General features: G+C 39.1%; 1 protein-coding gene across 1 annotated transcript in view; it reads right to left on the reverse strand.

Annotated features, from left to right (window-relative positions):
- The window catches only part of COL14A1 (collagen type XIV alpha 1 chain), a 195953-nt gene that overhangs the window by 28950 nt on the left and 147147 nt on the right, over window positions 1–19856 (reverse strand). Inside the window, exons 38-42 of the mRNA XM_004580703.4 lie at window positions 16294–16389; window positions 15135–15188; window positions 14719–14772; window positions 5967–6020; window positions 5398–5469 (exon numbers count right to left, since the gene is read on the reverse strand). Coding sequence (XP_004580760.2) covers window positions 5398–5469; window positions 5967–6020; window positions 14719–14772; window positions 15135–15188; window positions 16294–16389 — 330 coding nt within the window. The remainder of the gene's footprint in view (window positions 1–5397; window positions 5470–5966; window positions 6021–14718; window positions 14773–15134; window positions 15189–16293; window positions 16390–19856) is intronic.

Raw genomic sequence — 19856 nt, forward strand, 5'->3', positions numbered from 1 at the left:
AGAATAAGTTCTACAAGACTAAGTCTATGTCAAATTTGTGGGCTGCTGTATCCCAGTTCCCTAGGCAATGCCTGGGACATGGCAGGCATTCAGAAAAATGTGTTAACTGAATGAATGGATGGATGAATTTCAGGTCAACTCTGGGTAACAAGCCAATTTGTGCTTCTTTTAGCTACACTTATTGAAAAGAAAGGAAAAAAGTATTTAACACATATCCAAGAAACGGGCCTCCAGAGCACTAGAAAAATTATTCTGTTAAAAAAAACCAACAAAACAATTTACATTACAAAAAATTTCTGCAAAAATAAGATTTACATAGCACTCTCCCTCTGTCAGACTAAATTCTCATTGCAACTAAATGTACTGGCCACACCCCCTTCCCTCATTCGTTAGACCCCACAAATGGACAACTACCAAATAAGGCAGTCATGTCCACTGGTAGGTACAAATAGAGATAAACATTACTCCTGATACTACTAATTCAATCCTTAACAGGAGCTGCTTTTCAAGTACTGGATGCAAAACAAAACCAAAAATCAGTCACTGAAATTTTAAAAAAAAGCCATATTTTTAATATAATGAAAAAGCTGAAAATACTAAGAGTTAATATTTAATTAAGCTGCTTTCCCCACACATCAAGCATGATTCTTGGTGCTTCTGCCTTGTTAAATCCAATGATTCCCTTTTATCAAAACTTTTTTTTAAAAAAAATCAGGTTCTTTTTTTTTTTTAAGATTTATTTTATTTTTATTACAAAGTCAGATATACTGAGAGGAGGAGAGATAGAGAGGAAGTGGAGCCGCCGGGATTAGAACCAGCGGCCATATGGGATCAAGGCGAGGACCTTAGCCACTAGGCCACGCTGCCGAGCCCTATCAAAACTTTTTAAAAATCTTTCATTTTTACCTAAATGCTCAGAGAAAAGAGACAGGGAGACATGTTTCCTGTGCTGATTCACTGCCCACCTTCTGAAAATGCAATGGCTGAGCCAGGCTAAGTCTTGGAGCCTGGAACTCAATCTGGTTCTTTCTTCTCAAGTATGTAAGCCATTCCCAGGGTGTGTGCTAGCAGGAACTAAATGGAAACAGAGTAGCCAGGACTTGAACCATGTATTTTAACAAGGAATACAGGTTTTCCAAATGGTGTCTTGGACAATGTGCCAGATGTAACACCCAAATCAACCTTTATAACAGCCCTGTAAGATACTTCATAATACTCCTACAAGATTTGTTCATATATTCCTTGCAACAAATAGATAATATATTTTACAGATTAAGAAAATGCTGCAGTGAGAAGTTAAACTGCTTGTCCAAAGTCACACAATAACAGTAGAATCTGAACCCAAGAGTGGGCTTCAGAACTTGTACACCTTGGAGAACATGCCACTCTACTGGGAGATGACTGTTAAATGTGCCAGCCAGAGTCTCCTACTCCAATGAAGATGTTTTTTTCCTAATTAAAACAGAACAAGTTCAAGGCAACATGCCATCCCACAAAACTACTGTTAGCAATTCAAAATTAGGTTTTAAACTGGAGTCATATTTTAAAATACATTGTATCCTAAATGTTTTCCTTTCTGTGCCAATACACTTCTGACATTTCCATCTAACATTTGTTATACTGTCCTGTTTGAAAATCTTTCAAATTTAGATAATGAAGACACAGTGCTGACAGACGAAGTGATGGGGCAGCGGCAGCCATCGGCAGTTGGGCATGATGTGCCTAGTTGAGCCTGAGGAGATTCCTCATACTCAGGCTCATGGTGGATTTTCTTGAACAGCTAAAGGGCACAACCAGGAGAACTTGGGGAAAGGTTTTTCTTTTTCTTCCAATCTCTTTGGACATTTCTCCCTTGATTTTTACAAAGCAAAACTTAAAAAAAAACCAGAAACCCAACAAACCCTTATTGCTAGACCCCAGGAACATCCAGCCTCCTTGAGCTGTGGCTGCACAACTCCATCCTTTCAACTTGGGGTTCTTTCAGCCCCTTTTGCTCTTCAACCCATACACTCTGCCCCCACACTCACTTTCATGGCAAATTTCTTGTCTCTCCCTTAAAAGCATTTCATACTTTCAGCCTTTTATTATAGTTTCTGATATGGAGCCACCATTCTATCTAGAGTTTTCCACAATCGTGGAAACATGTCTAGAGTATCACATGTAGAACCCATGGATCCTACATCTAACATAACGCTCTTTAAGTGGCATCACACCACTCCTGTCTACTTATGTGGAAATTAAGATGCACTGTGTGCTGGCAGGAGGCTGCTTTTTCTTTCACAGCCTTCTTAATGCATCTTCCCAGCAATGAACATGGCACTGCATTCAAGCCCGTGCTTAAAACCCAGGCAGGAATTAGGACATCAGCTGCAGCACGGCAGATTCTACCCAAGCAGTCAGCAGCTAAAGGGAGAAGGCATGAAACAAGCATTATTGGCACCGGCTTTAGCAAACACATGCCAGTTTCCACTGGTGCAATCTGTCCCACTTGGTCTCTTTTTCTCCTGCCTTCCTAGACAGACATTCATGGGAAATTAATCAAGCCCTGAATACTAGGGTACCAAGTGTGCTTTAATAGTCACACAGGTCTGGCCGCCAGCAGGCAACTGGGAGCTGTCAGTCAAAAGACAAGGACAAGTCAGGTCTGAACAGCTCAGAGAACGAGTTGCTTCTGCTCGGAAATTCCCAAATCTACCTTGGTGTGCCCACTCAGTGCCAAAAGCACAATGATATTTGTCTGTGACAGAGCTGCTATTTAGCTTGGGACCTCTTCAAAAGCCCTTTTCTGCTGATCCATAATCAGAAGTGTTATTAGTAAATGTTTTATTTGTGAAGAAATGTATTAGCATTCATGTATGTATTGTTTTTAGAGTATAATCCAGGGGTACAAAAAGCCAGGTGTCTAAGCAGGTGGTATCACAGTCAAGGTGCTCCTGGTCTCCCTCAGTCCCTAAATACTGCATTTTGACTGCTCAAGCCCCCAGAGCCTGCTGTTCCTTCTTGAGCTCCTCCCATTCCATCCGTCTTAGATCAAGCTCCACCCATGACTTGCCCTTTCTTCATTTGGATTAAGGAAAACTAATTGTAGGTGACACATCTAAAATTCCAAAAAAATGAAGTGACTTCTTGCACAAAAAAAAAATGTTTATTATACAAAGAACTTAGACCAAGGTGGGGTTTTTATTGTTTTTTTTTGTTTGTTTTGCATTTTCTTGTTTTACATTATGGTGCCTCGAAGACTTTTAGCATAGTAAAATCTCCTGTGATTTGCACAAAGTTAACCTGCATAACCACTGACACTTTTTAGAACCTTTTGTTCTATAATTGACATTTTTCATCTCTATCTCCCAAGAATACATCCTGGGAAGCTGACCGAAGAAGTAGAGTGTAGAATAGCTTAGAAGCAAATAATGAAACAATCATGTTATTTTTGGTAACCCATATTAATCTGATTTTAAAAGAGGAAATATGTGTTTTTGAACAGTGACAATGTAGCTAGAATTGAGCATGCAGTTTTGTAAAGTGATGATTGGCATTATATAGCATTGGAATATTAAACAGTGTTATATAGTAATACTACATGGTTTTATTACAATATATGTTTGCACAATTTGGGCTACATTTGATAGAATCAAGGTGCATTTTTTGCACATATCTTGTGTGTATGTGTGCATGCCTTATGAATGATAGCTTAGAGAAGAATCTAAGGATGGAAGAGATTTTTGTTTCTTTTTTAAGATCTATTTGAAAGGCAGATGTAAAGAGAGAGAAGAAACAGAGAGGAAGCTTCCATCCACTGGGTCACTCCCCAAATGGCTTCAAGGGTCAACACTGGATTTGTCCAAACCAGAAGCCTGGAGTTCCTTCTGGGTCTCCCATGTGTGTGCAGGGGCCCAAAGACTTGGCTCATTTTCCATGCACTCCCAGGGAGCTGGATGGGAACTGAAGCAGCCGGAACTTGAACTAGTGCCAACATGCCAGGATGCTGGCTTAACCCACTAAGTCACAGAGCCCACCCCAAGGAAGGATTGGTTTTATTTTAAAAAGTTGCAAGATTAAACATTAACAAGTCTATCTCAGTGGCTACAGAAAACAAGGAAATCTTTCCATTGTCTATGTTTCTACTGTGTCTATGGTTACTGAATAGGCAGAAAAAATGTTCTTTCCCACTGCAAATATTAATGCCCCCATCCCCAGAACCTGTAGACGTGTTGCTTTTCCTTGCACCTAAAAGAGTTTTACAAATGTGAAGGATTTGGAGGAGATTATCAGATATGTAGTAGGCCTGAAAATAAACACACAGGTCCTTAAAAGCATGACCCATTGCTGTAATCAGAGATGGATGTGCCTGTGGAAGAACTGGTGGAGAAACACAGTATCACCGACTTTGCACAAACCAGTAATTGTAAATATCCCCATTCTCTCAAGCCTCCAAACAAAAAATCACACCCTGCTTTCCCAAAACAGTGAGATCGAGCCACAGAACTTCCGATCCACAGAACTTTCAGATAGTAATTCATGCTGTGATAAGCTACTGAGATTTTGCTAATTGGTTAAACAGCAATGGAGAGGTAATTAATTGCCTTCTTCTATGCTCATCCATCATATCTCACTCTCCCACATTCTCAGCATGTTTGCCGTAAATGCCTTTGCTTCTCTCAATTATTTTAGTTTGATGTGCATCAATTTAGGAACCACCTGTACTATCAGAATGCCCATTAATACTTTCTTATAGAAGAAGCCCACAAGTCACAAACGATGCTAACTGCCTCCTGAATCCAAGTAACCTTATCACCCCATTGTACAGATGTACAACAGGCCTAAACAAAGTCTTTGTTTTTCTTTCATCTTCCCCCTGCCTTGTCCCACTGACCCCCTTACGACTGCATTTAAACAGCAGCCTGCAGGACCAAACGTTCAGACACATAGATGACAGGTCTCCTTTATTGTGTTTTCATTCATGCCTTGGGTCACTAATGTGTGAGTGTGTATTTTAATGGCCAATTTGGTCTTTTGGTGCAGAATTTAAAAAACTTTTCCATTATCATAAATTTCTCATACTCAATATGTTCTTTCCTTGGAAGTCAGTCATGATTGACACAGCTCCTATACCCAATTCTAAAATCTGCTCAGCTAAAAGAGAGAACATCACAAACAATGAAACCTGTATAAGCAAACACATGATTGATTACTGTGTTAGGACAATCTGATGTTAGCCACTGTATATACAGTCTTACACTAATTTTCATCTTAAGAGCTTCTCTGCTTTCCTTCATGAAGTCCCATATGGTTTAATACTGAATAAACACGCCACCAATAGAGAAGCTGATAAACCTTAACACATAGGAGATGTAGTAACTGACATGCATTCTGACCAGCTACTGCTGCAATACTTACAGGTGGCCCCAGGGCGCCTTGTGGCCCTGTACTTCCAGTGATTCCTGGGACTCCGGGGGCTCCAGGAATGCCCTACAACAGAGGCAGGAAAGTGGAACAAGCTGAGGACTCACACATTCTCCTTCTTATTAATGGCATCCAGCTTTCACAAAACAACAAATACCATCACTACACTCTTTCCTTTTGTCACCAGGATTCCAGGAGTGATGGAGCTTTCCTATTCCCAACTACCAAACATAGAAGGAAGGTTTGTTTTTGCTTGTTTATTTTTGTTTTTTTTTTAAGTCTGCACATTATTAGGTACAGTTATTTCAAATTCAAGATCTTCCTGTGTCTGATAAATCCAGATCCATGCAGGTGATCTTATGGGGAAAAATGGCTCAGAGATAGAAAAACTGAGCATATTATTTCTTCTTGCAGTTTTGGGGAAGGCTCTGTACCAAGTAAAAAATCGTTGCACTATAGCAAATTTGGCTGCTGAGGAAAAGTCCAGTAACCAAAACAATCTTCCCAAAGAAATGAAATGATTTAAAACAAAGTATGACCCAGCAATTTCTGGAAATACTCACAATTGGCCCTGGTGGTCCTGGAGGGCCAGATGAGCCATCCTTTCCAGGAAAGCCCTGTGGAAAAGAAACAGTGTGTCAACCAAACAGTGGCATTCCCTGGCCTTCTGAGCAGGTTCTCCTAATTCCTTTTGGTATTTGAGGGGACAAGTCCTGCCACTTGGTTTGGATGGCCAAGGATTCACTGCTGTTAAACTCTTGTTGATAATTGTACCTGGCAAGATTTTCGTGTCTGTTGGCTCCATGAAATTGTCCAGTGTAAGAATTTTAAGTGTAAGAAATGCAACTCTCACACTTGAACAGGAACTTGTTTCCCAAAGGTGTTTTTTAATTGAATCTAGGATAGCAAAGGAGAAGGAAACTGATTCTTAGTCATGCATGATTGGACAGAAAGATGAACTAGTGTCTTTTACCGTTTGAGAGAGTTTGGGGCAAGGAATCCTTATTATCAAAAGCTATACCACATTAGGGGTACTCTACCATGTCAAACCATGAGACTCTTCAGGAACAGGCTGGAGAACTGAGGGAACTTCCTGCCATAGTGACTGGGATTGGACTTTGTATGGATTTGTTGAATGTCTGTTCCTGGGCTTACAAATCGCTACATGTTGGCTTCCCATTCCATGTTGGAATCATTTAAGACAGAAAGTAAAAGCTGTCTTTACAAAGTCTTCCTAAATTATTAAATAGGTGTGTTATTTTAATGTGAGCATTAAAAATATGTAATAGCTAGAATAACTCACTTTTAAATGGCTATAATTCTTAATTGTGAATACTGGCTTTTTCAATTCAGTTAATATATGAGAGATCTTTCAATATAACTTTTGTAAGAGATTCAAAAAATTCTGTTTTAACAATCACCTTCTACTAGACAGAGAAAGAGATCTTTCACCATAGGAGTTTTCTTCTTCTGGAATAATCATTTCCCAGCTCAAACCGACTCAAACCATATTCTCCCAGCTGATGGTTTCATGTCATCATGGCAGCTGACTTATTATAAAAGAAAATTGGAAGTATCTTGCTATCTCTGGCCATGTGAGATCTTCTGCCATATTACTGTAGCAAGAAAGTCCTCAACAGATGCAACCTCTCAGACTTGGATTTCGCCACTTCCAAAACCATACAGTGATAATTTTGTCTTGTAGATGAATTACCATATCTCAGGCATTTTCTTATAGCAGCATGAGACTGATTAACAGGCCTAACACAATGGTCTCCACATGTACACAACACTCAATACCAGGAGATTGCCTTCTGTGAGTAAGCAGGTAAGCTCTTACAAAGGCAGGGCTCACACCTTAGCTCATTGCTGTATCTCAGGATAAGTTACAATGGAGAAAGCTTTTTATTATAACAGCAACAAATGTGGTGAAAATTGTTGTGAAATGACTTCATTTTACCATGCAAAATCACTAGTGCTGAATTCTAGTTTTGTGACTCAGTTTAACTGTAAGTAATGTTTAAACAGTATTTTCAATATATTAAAAATGCATTTGCATTTATCAAAAATTTCCTATGTATGATTTGCATTCAAGCAGCTAATCTCAGAAAATGTATGTTTGTGGATTAATCATCCTCATAAAAATTTTAAAAAAACTTTAAGGAATGCAGATTGAATATTGAGAAATTGATTTAAAATAGCATACACTCAAAACAGCATAACACAAAAATTCATTGAAGATAAATGAATACATTTTTTAAAGCTCATAAAAAAGCCACCCACAAACAGGGAGATTTTATCACGTGAATAACTGTGGGCATTTGTTTCCTTTTCACTATTCCCACATGAAAATATTAATACAGATCCACAGCCCACATTAAAAATAATTTTATTGCTATAAAACTCAAAAGGATTTTTATAATTTTCTTGTGAAAACATTTGTCTATGAGTAATATTGAGTTTTTGGCTACTATGGTTTAGAAGCAAAACAAAATTTAATCTACAATTTCCCTGCAGAATCACTAATATTTGAATGAACATTAAATGTAACCAGGACTTAAACTGGCAAAGCATATTGCTTTACAGACATTTAATAAACACTGATCCATCCCTGTTTTTCAGTTTCTTTTCCAAATGCTACAGTAAATACATATGATAGATGCTGTTGCTCCCAAGTCTTAAGGAGTCTTGTGTAAGTTCTTAAATGTATATTCCAGGCATTGTGCCTCTTGTACCCAAGAATGAAATCCCCCTTCTCACAACTAGTGTTGAACTGAAACTAAAGTCAGAGCTAACATGAAACAACAAGCACAACTAGAGACCCAGCTGTTCATCACCCGTGGCTTCTTTGACGTTTACAATGGTAAATCATGGGAAACAGCATTAAGATTCTAGAACACAGACACTTGTGAAGGTTCTTCAATCAGTGCATGCACTTGTGGTTTCAATGGGATCCATAAGAAGCTGGCATCTAATGAGTTATTTGAAAGGGGACAGACACAAACAAGAGGCCTAGAAAGATGCTTCAAGAAGTCCATGCAGCACCTGTGGCATGGCCTGGACCTGCTGAGGTCAGGACAGTGTGGCAGGCGGCCCCAAGAAATAAGGCTGCACTTGGAGCAAAGAATGAAGAACAACCATCACATTAAGAGGCCAAGCAGCAAAAACCACAGGCTCGCACACTGGCTCCCAGTGGAGACCCAAGATTAAAACCAACGCACAATACCAAGTGTGGTTGCCAGAGAATTTTAAGTGACACAAAACCCAAAAATGTATATTTAAATATATATATTACAACACACACATACAAGATTTATAAGAGGTATTGATTTTACACACAACTTAAATGGACATATAACATTGATGTTTGTAATTTTAGTCTACAATGATAAGAGAATTAAACTTAAGTTAGCAATATTCTGTCATATTACTCTGCCACAGAATACACCTTCTACAACATAGGAAGGGTCTTTTAGAAGTTCATAGAAAATGCATATCATGAAAAAACTAGGCATGGATTTCATTTTTTCCTTTTTCACCAAAAGACAAAATTTAGACTTAATTTCATTTTTCCAGAAAATTCTGAAGTTCTCTTGCTATGTAGCAATTCTGCAACCTAGCTAGTTATCAGACTCCAAGTTTTCTTAAAATGTACATTTTCAAGTTATGCTTAAAATCTTTAGTATCTATATTTCTAAGAATGGATCCAGGCATTTGTATTAATATGAAAAGAGAAAACACCAAACTACAAGCTGTTGGTTTGAGTTGTGGGTTTGCCGTCTATACCTGACCTGATTTTGAAGCGTACAGCATTGGAGCCAAGAGTGCAACACAGATGTCACTGTGCCTGTTACAGCTGTGTCCCAAGAACACCACAACCACAGCGAGGGATAACCTGAACCAAAATGTAAGTCACTGTCCTCTTTCAAAAGGGCGCAGATGCCCCAAGTTCCAGGTAAAGGTGCAAAGCGATCAAACAAAAAATTCTATGGGTAGAGTGTCAATATTTACTTCATCAAGAAATGGAGATCCTTCTACTCAAAATAATGCATGAAACGCTTGGAGTGTCAAGGACCACTTTTGAATAAATATCTCGTTTGTGGAAGACTTTTCTCATAGCCACAAGATCCCACAGCAATCTTTATTAACCTGATTTTGTAGACAGTGTGCAGTGTTGGAGTCACGGAGATGAATTAGGATTCTAGCTCCACCACCTTCTGTGTGGTGTTGCTCAGCTCCTTCAATTTCAAATTCCAGGAAACAGGGCTTCATATTCCTGGGAAGTCTGATGTTAAAAAGTGGACATGCATAAAGCACACATTCAGCGCAAATGGCAGCGGTTGCTGCTCCATTACCATCACCTGCCAACGGCAGCAATGGCATGTGCTATCACAGACTGTGGGTGACTGAGAATGTTTCCCTGGGGTTTTATGAAAAACCTTGCAAATCCACAAAGAAGAAATTTTACTGCTTCTCTTCTTTCTAAATGAAGAAGATGCTGAAAGAAGAAATGTCGTGGACCTTAAGATTTCACAAAACATCGGTTAGGTGGATTTTTAATCACTACCTAGTAAGTTAAATCTAGACAGCAGAGTCAAGTTCAGTTTGTCAAATCTATATTTTTAAGTGCAACTGACCTTTGATGAGATAGAACATTTATCATAGTGTGGCCTCTGTGCATCTGGATATAAACAAGCATGTTTCAAGTGCCTTAGCAGGCAGAACTCATTTGCTTTTTCTTTAGAGAAATCTTCATTTCTTTTCAATCTCCCAGGATATCAAGTATAGCCATTACAAGCTATACAATATTCTGGCTCACTAAGATCTCCCTAAAAATAGTGATTATTATTAATGCTACCTTAAAATGAACTTTTTGTAGGAATAGTTTAAAAGGATTAATCTTCACAGCAAACTTATGAAATCAACTTTTTTCATACTTTACTGCTAAGGGAAGTGGAGCTTAGAAACATTTATTGACCCAATATCACACATCCAGGGGTCAAGCTCAGGTCTGCCTAGCAGCAAAGTGTAGGCTATTCACCACAGGCCAACTTGCATCTAATGACCTTCCAAGTTCAGCAGAATTCAGATGCAGAAATGTGTTTATAGTACTTCAGCTTTTACCACTGAGAAAGGAAGGCTGTGGTTATGGCATAGGGCAGTTCCTTGGGGGAAGGAAACGCTCTAAATTAAATTTACTTGAATCTTAAAAATGAATGTGTTCTGCACCATGAGCCACTACTATCTTCCAGATGTTATAGAAGTATACCTCATTTCCATTTTTACTTCTTGTCTCTTTGGCTTTTTATATAATTGTATTCAGAATTGGAAAACAATTAATTCAATCATTTCTAGCTGGAGCAGTCGAAGAATACTGGTGGTCTTGGACATAAGTGATCCTCAACCAACCAAAAAAAAGCTGTTTTTTCCCTTTTTGTTTATTTTGTCTTCAACTTTTACTATCACTTTATAATGTGTCTACAGTTTCTCTAAGACATGGATGTCTACTCAAGATAAGAACTTCATTTCCATCACAGGAGTTTAAAAACTCACCACCTAGGCCCTGAGCTCAGAGATACCAAGGACAGAAGGAAAAAGAGGCAAGAGGGAGGTGGCAAGGTTTACAGCTGGGATGGGGATGCTTGGGGCAGGAAGGATTAGACCAGAATGATTTTGGTTGGAATAGCTCAGAATAAAAAGTAGTTTTGATGACACACGTTTATTGTCAAATCTGCATGTCCACTGTTGGGTTTTAAAGTATGGTCCTCACCCATTGTAAAACTAGAGGTGAGGGCCCAGTATGGTAGCCTAGCGGCTAAAGTCCTCAACTTGTGTGTGCTGGGGTTTCGTATGGGTGCCGGCTCTAATCCCGGCAGCCCCACTTCCCATCCAGCTCCCTGCTTGTGGCCTGGGAAGGCAGTCGAGGACGGCCCAAAGCCTTGGAACTCTGCACCCACATGGAAGACCCGGAAGCAGCTCTGGGCCGCTGGCTTTGGATCAGCGCAGCTCCAGCTGTTGTGACCACTTGGGGAGTTTGCTAGAGGACAGAAGATCTTCCTCTCTGTCCCTCCTCCTCTCTGTATATCTGACTAGTAAAAATACAGTAAATCTTTTAAAAAAAAATAGAGGGGAAATCAATGGGGGTGAGGGAAGCGGGGGAGGAGGACAAGAAATCCCAGAGCTTATCGAACTGTATCGTAAAACAATGAAAAAATAATAAAAAATATAAAACAAAACAAAAATTGTGGTCCTGCACAGTGATTCCTTGGCTCCCCAGGAGGAATTGAAACTGGCTCAGTGTAAGTCCAGCTTTTTCTGGACTTGTTTATGGCCTCAGGCCCAGAACTGAGTAAGAGCTAACTCTAAGAGTCCTAAGTTCCCCTGGGAAAATCCAGAATAAGCTAGAGACATCAGATTAGGAGGTATTTTGTCTTTTATTTTTCATTATAATTACTATTATTACTTTTTGTTGAGCTCTCCCTTCCAGTCTAAATTCACTGGCATGGTCTTCGGGAAAGAAATGTTAACCTTCCCCCGTCCCACTGATGCTGCTGGGTTTGGGCTATCGACTCTCAGTGGACAATGAGAGAAGACAAACAGCCAAAGGAAGAAGCACCAGCACGGAATGGTAACCTCACTCACCTCTTCCTGGGATTCTGAGACGCTAGAAGCAGGGATTGGACATCCTCACACATACTCGCTGCATCTTTCCCTGCCTAGAATAGGCTTTACTCACCCAAGGTGAGGGGAAATGTGGACACAGCATCAAGAGACTTCACGCTCAATGTGAAGGAAAAACCTAACCTGCTTTCCTGATTCCCTGGAATGCTAAGCTTAACTCGGGAGTTTTCTGGAAGTGGCTACCCAGGTGTTTTAACAGTGTCTCTTCATCCAGTGTTTGTTCCCAGGCTCGTTTATGGCATGGCAAATAGTAATATTGGTTTTGTTATGTTTTTCTGAATGTAGTTTGCCTTTTGGAATGCCTGAAGCCAAACTGGAATAATCATGTGTACCCTTGCTTCTCTTTCAGGAGCACCAGCTCTCCCACTAACTAAAGAGACCTGCACCTCCAGTGGAGTCGTCCTGTGCAATATCCCCACTTGCCTCTCTCCACTTAAGTAGGTCCTGGCCTTCCAACCACATAGTCCCACTAAGCAAATATCTAGCTGATTTAGATTTTCACTATCATAATGCCCCTAGATCACTTGACTCAACAGATCCGAACTGGTGAAATAACTTTTCAGCCAGACCCTGCCTTTCTTTGTTCCGACTGTCTCAGAGGAGAGCCTGTTGTTTGCCCTGCCCTAGGGAATGATCATGCTCTTGCCCCACTGCATCTGTCCATCTCACCTGGGTAAATGGTCTGCAAATTGCCTTCCTAATTTTTGGAATATTCTCCTCATCTGGATTCTTCACTACAAGTAATAAGGGACAACCCTTTCATAAATCATGGCACACTGTATGTGATCTGTTAGAATATGGCTGAATATGTATTTCTTTTCTCCAATGAGGCAGCCATGTGGTGCCATTCCAGGAACGAGCATCATTGTGTTTTACTCCATGTGTTTTACTCCCATTGAGTTGTACAGTAGAATGGCATTGCTCTCAAATATTTTTCTAAAACAATCATCACAGGATTCATAAAAAAACTGCTGTAAGGAATTGGTATCCTCTAAATTCAGCTTAAAAAAGAAAGCAACTTTCCATCCCAGAAGTTTTCAAAGGAATCAGATACCCCTGACCATTTATTACTTACTGGAAGAGAAGGAAATATAAGACCTAAATAGTGATATCTGGTCAGTTTATCACAGCTCCACCACTTATACTCATATAGGAGAACAGAACACATTTAGAAGAATAACAAAAAAAAATACATAAAGCTTGCTGGTATGTTGGTTATAAAAAAAGTATTCTAAAACCAAATGATCCAAACATGAATTCAACATGTTTGCTTTTGGAGTTCTTTGCCAAGACTGGGCTCCACGCATAGATAAATCAAACAAACCCACTAAACCAATCTTCAGAATTGCCATTTTCAGAATGCCAGGAATCACAAAAGAATTTAGGTGTGTAACCACACAGGATCTTGACTGAAGCCCATGGCCAAAAAGCATAAATACCTCTACATACTCTTTCCATATGTACAAGAATTGTATAATGACCTAACTTTTATAGAAAGGAAAAAAAGCCCTCTTCAAATGCATTTACCTAACCATGTTTTGCAGGCAAATTCCATTTGATAAAATCCACACTGAGATTTTAAGCAAGTTAAAGTCCGGTGTAAAAGCAAGCAAAGAAAGAAAAGAGAATTTAAGATCCCACATCTACACTTCTATAGATAAATAATTCATGTTCCTAAGTGGTATAGTCACCCTGAACTAAAGATAACCTTGCTTGAATAGCAAAATGAGTCCTTCAGGCAAGTGTTGCTGCTCTGGTGGTTACACTGCACTAGAAACCCCAGGCAATGCCAACTGTGTATCCTTAATCGAAAGCGATCTAAGTGGTTGTCACCCTGTATAACCCAGTCTTTCTAAATCAGTGATGCTTTAACAAAAATCAGCTTTTGTCTTCCTTTCTAAAAGTTCAGTGATATACACTACTGCCTGCAGGATATGCTCAAAATCCTCAGCAGAAAAACAGATGCTTTCAGTGAATTTGTGTTCACTTTTCCAGTTTCATCTCAAGTCTTCTCGCGTCTAAGAAGCACACACACACACACACACACACACACACACACAAGACCATCAACAACACTGGAAATGCACTTCTACTTCATTGTATATCATACACTCTGCTTAGAAAAGCTTTCCTTCCCTTGTGTTCTTGGCTACCTTCTACCTTTCAGTTAGAAGCCCTCTGGCATCTTCCAGTACTGGCTCTGTTGTCCAGCCTTTGTGTTCTCATAGGGCTCTGCCCCCCAAGGTTAGCCAGTAATAGAGTTTCTCATTTAGTCTTATTTCCTCTCAGTACAACTGTGCTGACTAAACACCGGATGCTAACTTATCCATCCCTGACTATCTTTATGACTTATTTTATTGCTAATGACTTTAACAGGTGAAAAGACTTGATAACTGAAATATGCCTCATAAATGGAAATTTCTGTGTGAAGATATTAATTTTACTTAAACTGTAATTAAAGTAATTCTTGATTTCCTTTAAATCTGTGCCTTAAGAATATAAAAGGGTTGGAAAAGAATCTAATGCAATGTCCAATCTGACTAATGTACAGGGAATTTGCGAATGGCAGAGTGACTTGGTTAGAAGCTTACTTTGCTAAGAACCAATCAGAACAACTCCTGGGCAAGTCCTTACCCTTGGGCCTGGTGAGCCATCACGCCCAGGTGAGCCAATGCCTCCTGGCATACCCTAGGTAGAAGAGAAAGAATCAGATTTGCAGAAATATGTCACTATCACTCACTTCCCTGAATAAGGTCAAGGTATCCAAACAAACATAGCAGCACAACGGTGGCCCTAGGTGATTTAGAAATCAGCCCTGGAAATTATTTCTGGAAGAGAAGTTTAGCATCATCCCCCAGGCCTCTTCCAGGGAGCGGCAATGTGAGGTTCAGGAAGAGCTTAAAAGGTAACTTAATTCAGGCCAAGTCTTCAGCACTCAAACACCTTGTTACCCAAATCATAGAAACTTCAGAAGCTACAGCCTCCCCACTTCCACCCTCACTTGGCTAAACTAGAGCTGAGACTGTCAGACCGAAAAATAAAAATATTACCTGTGGGCCTGGAAAGCCAGTATCTCCTTTCTCTCCTTTTTCACCTGGCATTCCCTGAATATCCAAAAATAGAGAGTTAATTTCACATAACGAAACTCTTAGTCATTTATTTCCCACTTCTAACGTTAGGATATTTTCAACGTTAAATTGCTTTCACACTGACATCCAAATAGAGCATATTTCACTGCGCACACACACTATGCCATTTATGTAAACATTCCTATGAAGCTGAACATTTATAGCCAGAATAATTTCAACATGGAACATACAGTCCAATATTGCTAAACAAATATTTCAAATCAGGAGAAAAGTTGAAATTTTCATATATCTTATTATTTGGATTTTAAAATCTCATACCTAAATAGATTTAATTTTGTTTGGGCTGGAAAAATGTGAAAAGAATTTAATAATGGAAAAACAAACACAAAACCTCAACATATATGCATTATTTGTATTCATGATTATAGAAATTCACACAATAATGCTTTCTAAAGTGCAAAAGTAATTTTGTAGAGAGATACTTTTCTGCTAAGGACAAAAGCTCCACCTGCAGAAAAAATACCAAAAAATGTTTTGACAAGAAACTGGCTTATTCAATTATTAGCTAAAAACATAATTTTATGCTTTAAATATAGATGTCTATGGTGAAATGAAGGAGGACCATGAATTGAGTTACGCTGTCTTCAATGGTACAAAATAGCTCTTCAAAGAAATGTAACCATTTAACACACACCATCTAAATCAAAACTTTTATAACTGCACTGCACTGTGATGCCTGCTGTAATAAGGCTTATAAATAAATGGCTTTCTAAAAAACATCCAAAATTACTTTCGGTGTAACATTTGTTACAGTCCCCTTGTTATCACATCTATCCAGAATTTAGCGAAACAGAACAAGCTACAAAGTAAGCTGTATTTTTTTTCTACAGACATAAAGCTTGTGAGCGACTCCTCTATCCTGCACATGTACCTATTTTAAGAGAACACCAACACTGAATAAGAAAAGGCAGCTAAGGAATACAACTAAAGAAACTCTCAAGTCAATCATTACTTTGAAAGGTATTGAGGCAGATATGGAACAGAAGACAAAAGTTCCTTTATTTTTTCAAACTCATGGAAAAATAGACAAAATACTTCTGAATGTTCACATGCAACTCACAGGCATTCCTTGGATGGATAAGCCGCTGGGTCCTTGAGGTCCAGGAGGACCCTGCGGGCCTGGGGGACCTGTTTCACCTCGAGGTCCATCTGGGCCCTGGCACACAAGAGAGAAAAGTCATTGTAGAAATCAGCTAAACTCTAGGATGCCAAGAAGATATTTCTGCTTAGGGCACTTGGAGTTTATTTCCTTATACAGTTTTTACTAATACAAGAAACATGCAAAGGATAGCAAGACACGAAGCCCCAAATGATTCCCCTTGCAGCAGGATGTCATCAGTGAGCAGACATACAGTGAGTGCGCCAATCACTACTTTTTGCTTGTTGCTCTAAATGAGAAGGCTGTGCCAACTACGTGAGTAATTAGATCCCCCACATTTCATAACAAATCTAAAAGGTGTAGGTGCCTCAAGACCACCCTCCTGGTCTGTGCAGTTTTAACCACCCCTCAAATGTAGTGTGTTCTATCCATCATCACCACAATCAACTACCAACCTCAGGAGCACTCCTCCGCATTGACCGAGAGAACTGTGTACCCAGCCTCCATTTACTAGCTCGCTTGAAATGGCCTCCACCCCTTCTCTCCTCAGCATCTGCTGAACGATCTGCTCCAGGCTCGCTATTACTTCCTTTCTGTTCTTTTTCAGGACAAAGTATCCCTTTCACTTCTGTACCCTTTCTGTGGTTTGGACTTTATTGTTGAAACAATGCCACTGGTATAATCTTACACAATTTAACTTACCTTCAACCTCCTCTTTTCATCTCATTCTGTGAATCAAATTAAAGCTATGTTTTATGGCATTAAAATCAACACTTGGAAATTGTCTTACTAAACTGACATAAACATGTATAGTTACATGGTATCTTTGATGGTTTGGTACATGTACACATTGAATAATATTAACCCAATAATATATAGATTATCAAGCATTTACAATTAATTTGCAGTAAGCATCCAAGATACTTTCTTCTGGATTTTTTTGGAAACATTTACTACATAATTACTATCTCCAGGCACCCTACTGTGCAGAGAATACCACAACTTCTTTCTCATATCTAACTGCAACTCGATGTCTGTTTTCCAAGCTTACTCTGCCCTCTTTTCCCTGTACTTGCTGACCTCTGATAACTACTGTAATACTCTCAAGTTTCAGCAGATCAACATTTCTAGATTGCACATTTGGATGACTTTTGTCTGACTTTTCCAATTTAACCTAATGACCTCCAGCTCTATCCAAGGTGACTCAAACACTGTTATTTCCTCTTTCATGGCTGTGTACTATTCCACACAATATTACATTCTCTTTATCCATTAATTAATTGATGGACATTTAGGCTGTTTCCATTTCTTGGCTATTGTGAATAGTGCTGCAAAAACTAAGGGCACGCAAATGTGTCTTTGACATATTAATTTAATTCCCTTTAGATATATTGGGTGAGTATCATCACTGGCATGAACTTGGAGAATCCACTACTTTGGACAAAGAATACAGAAGAAAAATCAAGATAAGTAAGGATAAATTAAGAAAGAAGATGAATACCTCATAAAATTAAATAAATGAGGGAAATTATCTGGAAATGTGCATTGTTTAGCAGTCAGCTAAGATCTAGGTTGAATTTTGGTAGCTGACGGCATGGTCTTAGGTCACGTTATTAAGGAAAACTTGTGGACAGAGTGAAAGGGAAATACGATAAATATCATTTGAAAATCACATAAGAGGGCGAAAAAGAGAAGCACTGGATATACTCCAAAATGAGAAAGGCTAGGAAGTGAAGACAATAAGGTGTAACGGGTAGCAGTGTAGAATGGGCCAAAAGAAGAGAAGTACTCAAACAATAAGATGTCTAATTGTGACAGATGTTATAGCTGTCACAAGTTAATACAGGAATTAAACTGCAGCCAATGGAACTGGTAACGAGCAGAACTGTGGTGACTTCTAGCTAACTGTAATGACAGGAATTTCTCAGGGTTTCTTGGGGACGATAGATCATGTGGGCTGAGAATTATTTGGGAGGTGAAGAAGTAGAAACACTAAATAGCAACTATTCCTAGAAGCATGGCTTAAGAGTAGAGGAGATGGAGGTAGCTAGATTTTTTTAAAGTATGAAGGAGGAAATGAAGAGGCAACTTATTAACATTATTTAACATTTATAATGGTTTAATATATAGATTATATCTGATTAAGGAACTGAGATGAGTATTAGGATAAAAAGTAGGTGGTCTTTTTATTTCATAAAATACGAGGGAAAAAATGATGTGTAGAAGCCGGTTGCATGGTTGCTTTGTGTATCCAAATTCTTGTTTTCTATTTGCTGTAACAAAACTTTCAAAATACATATTGCTGCTTCCAGTATCAATAATGTAGTTTATCAGTTCACACACTATTGATATCAGCGCATACATTAACATCCAACAAAAATTTTCAAAACTATCACATCCTTTTTGGTTAGTAAATCAAAAATATCATATATAAATAAGTGCAGCAATCTTGTGGAAATGGATATTTGAAAAAATGGATCAATTTGGGGGACACCAGAAATCTAGGAACTAAATTTTCTGCATAATTAGAATCATCATTTAGAAAAACAATATGATCATGCTGACAGCTAGAATAAGGAAGTCAGAAACTACAGGAGCTCACAGGCACTGCCCTTGTCAGAAACCAAAGACCACAGGCAGCCCTGCTTGACAAGAGGCCCCCAATCACAAACCTTCAGCACCATGAGTGCTGGAGCCAAGTAAGGTTCATCAATTGTGTCTCAGAACACAGAAAACAATGATCAAAACAGCAGAAAACTTATGAGCTGAGTGTTGAACTAATACCTGCTTAACTATCTTCAACCTTCTTTAAGTTACTTTTTTATCTTCCTATTTGTTCCTACTTTGCTTCATCTCTCTCCAGGTATAGAGTAACAAGTTTTTAATGTTTTTTTTTTTCCCATGAGTAAATATGCAAATCTAAGAAGTAGCCACATTGAAGCAGTAAGTCCAAGAAGGTTGGAGAAGAGACCAGGTGAAACAACCTGATGGAGATGGGCAAGCACGGAATGGAAGACTTTGAATGCCATGCCAAAGAAGATGAACTTTGTTCTCTTGACAATAGCAGATAACTACGTCTTCTGAAGAGTTTGAAATGACCCAGCCTAGACTGTAAAGAAATTAATCTGGGGACAGATGTGAAAAATCAGCAAGTCACGCCACTAGAGACAGGAGACCATTAAAAGATTTGCCAAAACTCAGATAGAAGAGGCTGAGGCCTGAACTCAATTAGTGGCTGGGATTCTGCCAGCCCTCAGATGCCTGTGTGCAATGCAGAAAAACGTGTCTTGGCATGGCTTAGCATGACCTGGTCCTCTCGGATGCTGCCCTTGTTCAAACTGGACCACTATATTGCATGGTTTGGGTCAGTGACGATGGGAAGCAAAGATTCAACCTTGATTATACAGAGTTGCAAAGCAGAAGCAAGAATCCAAAACCTGAGAAATTACGTGGCAGGGGGCTGATACTAACCTGTGAATCTGTAGGATTCCGCTAAAGACACATTGTTGTTGCAGATAGAGCAA

Source organism: Ochotona princeps, chromosome 9, assembly GCF_030435755.1.
Source record: "Ochotona princeps isolate mOchPri1 chromosome 9, mOchPri1.hap1, whole genome shotgun sequence".
In the NCBI taxonomy this organism is placed as follows: domain Eukaryota; kingdom Metazoa; phylum Chordata; class Mammalia; order Lagomorpha; family Ochotonidae; genus Ochotona; species Ochotona princeps.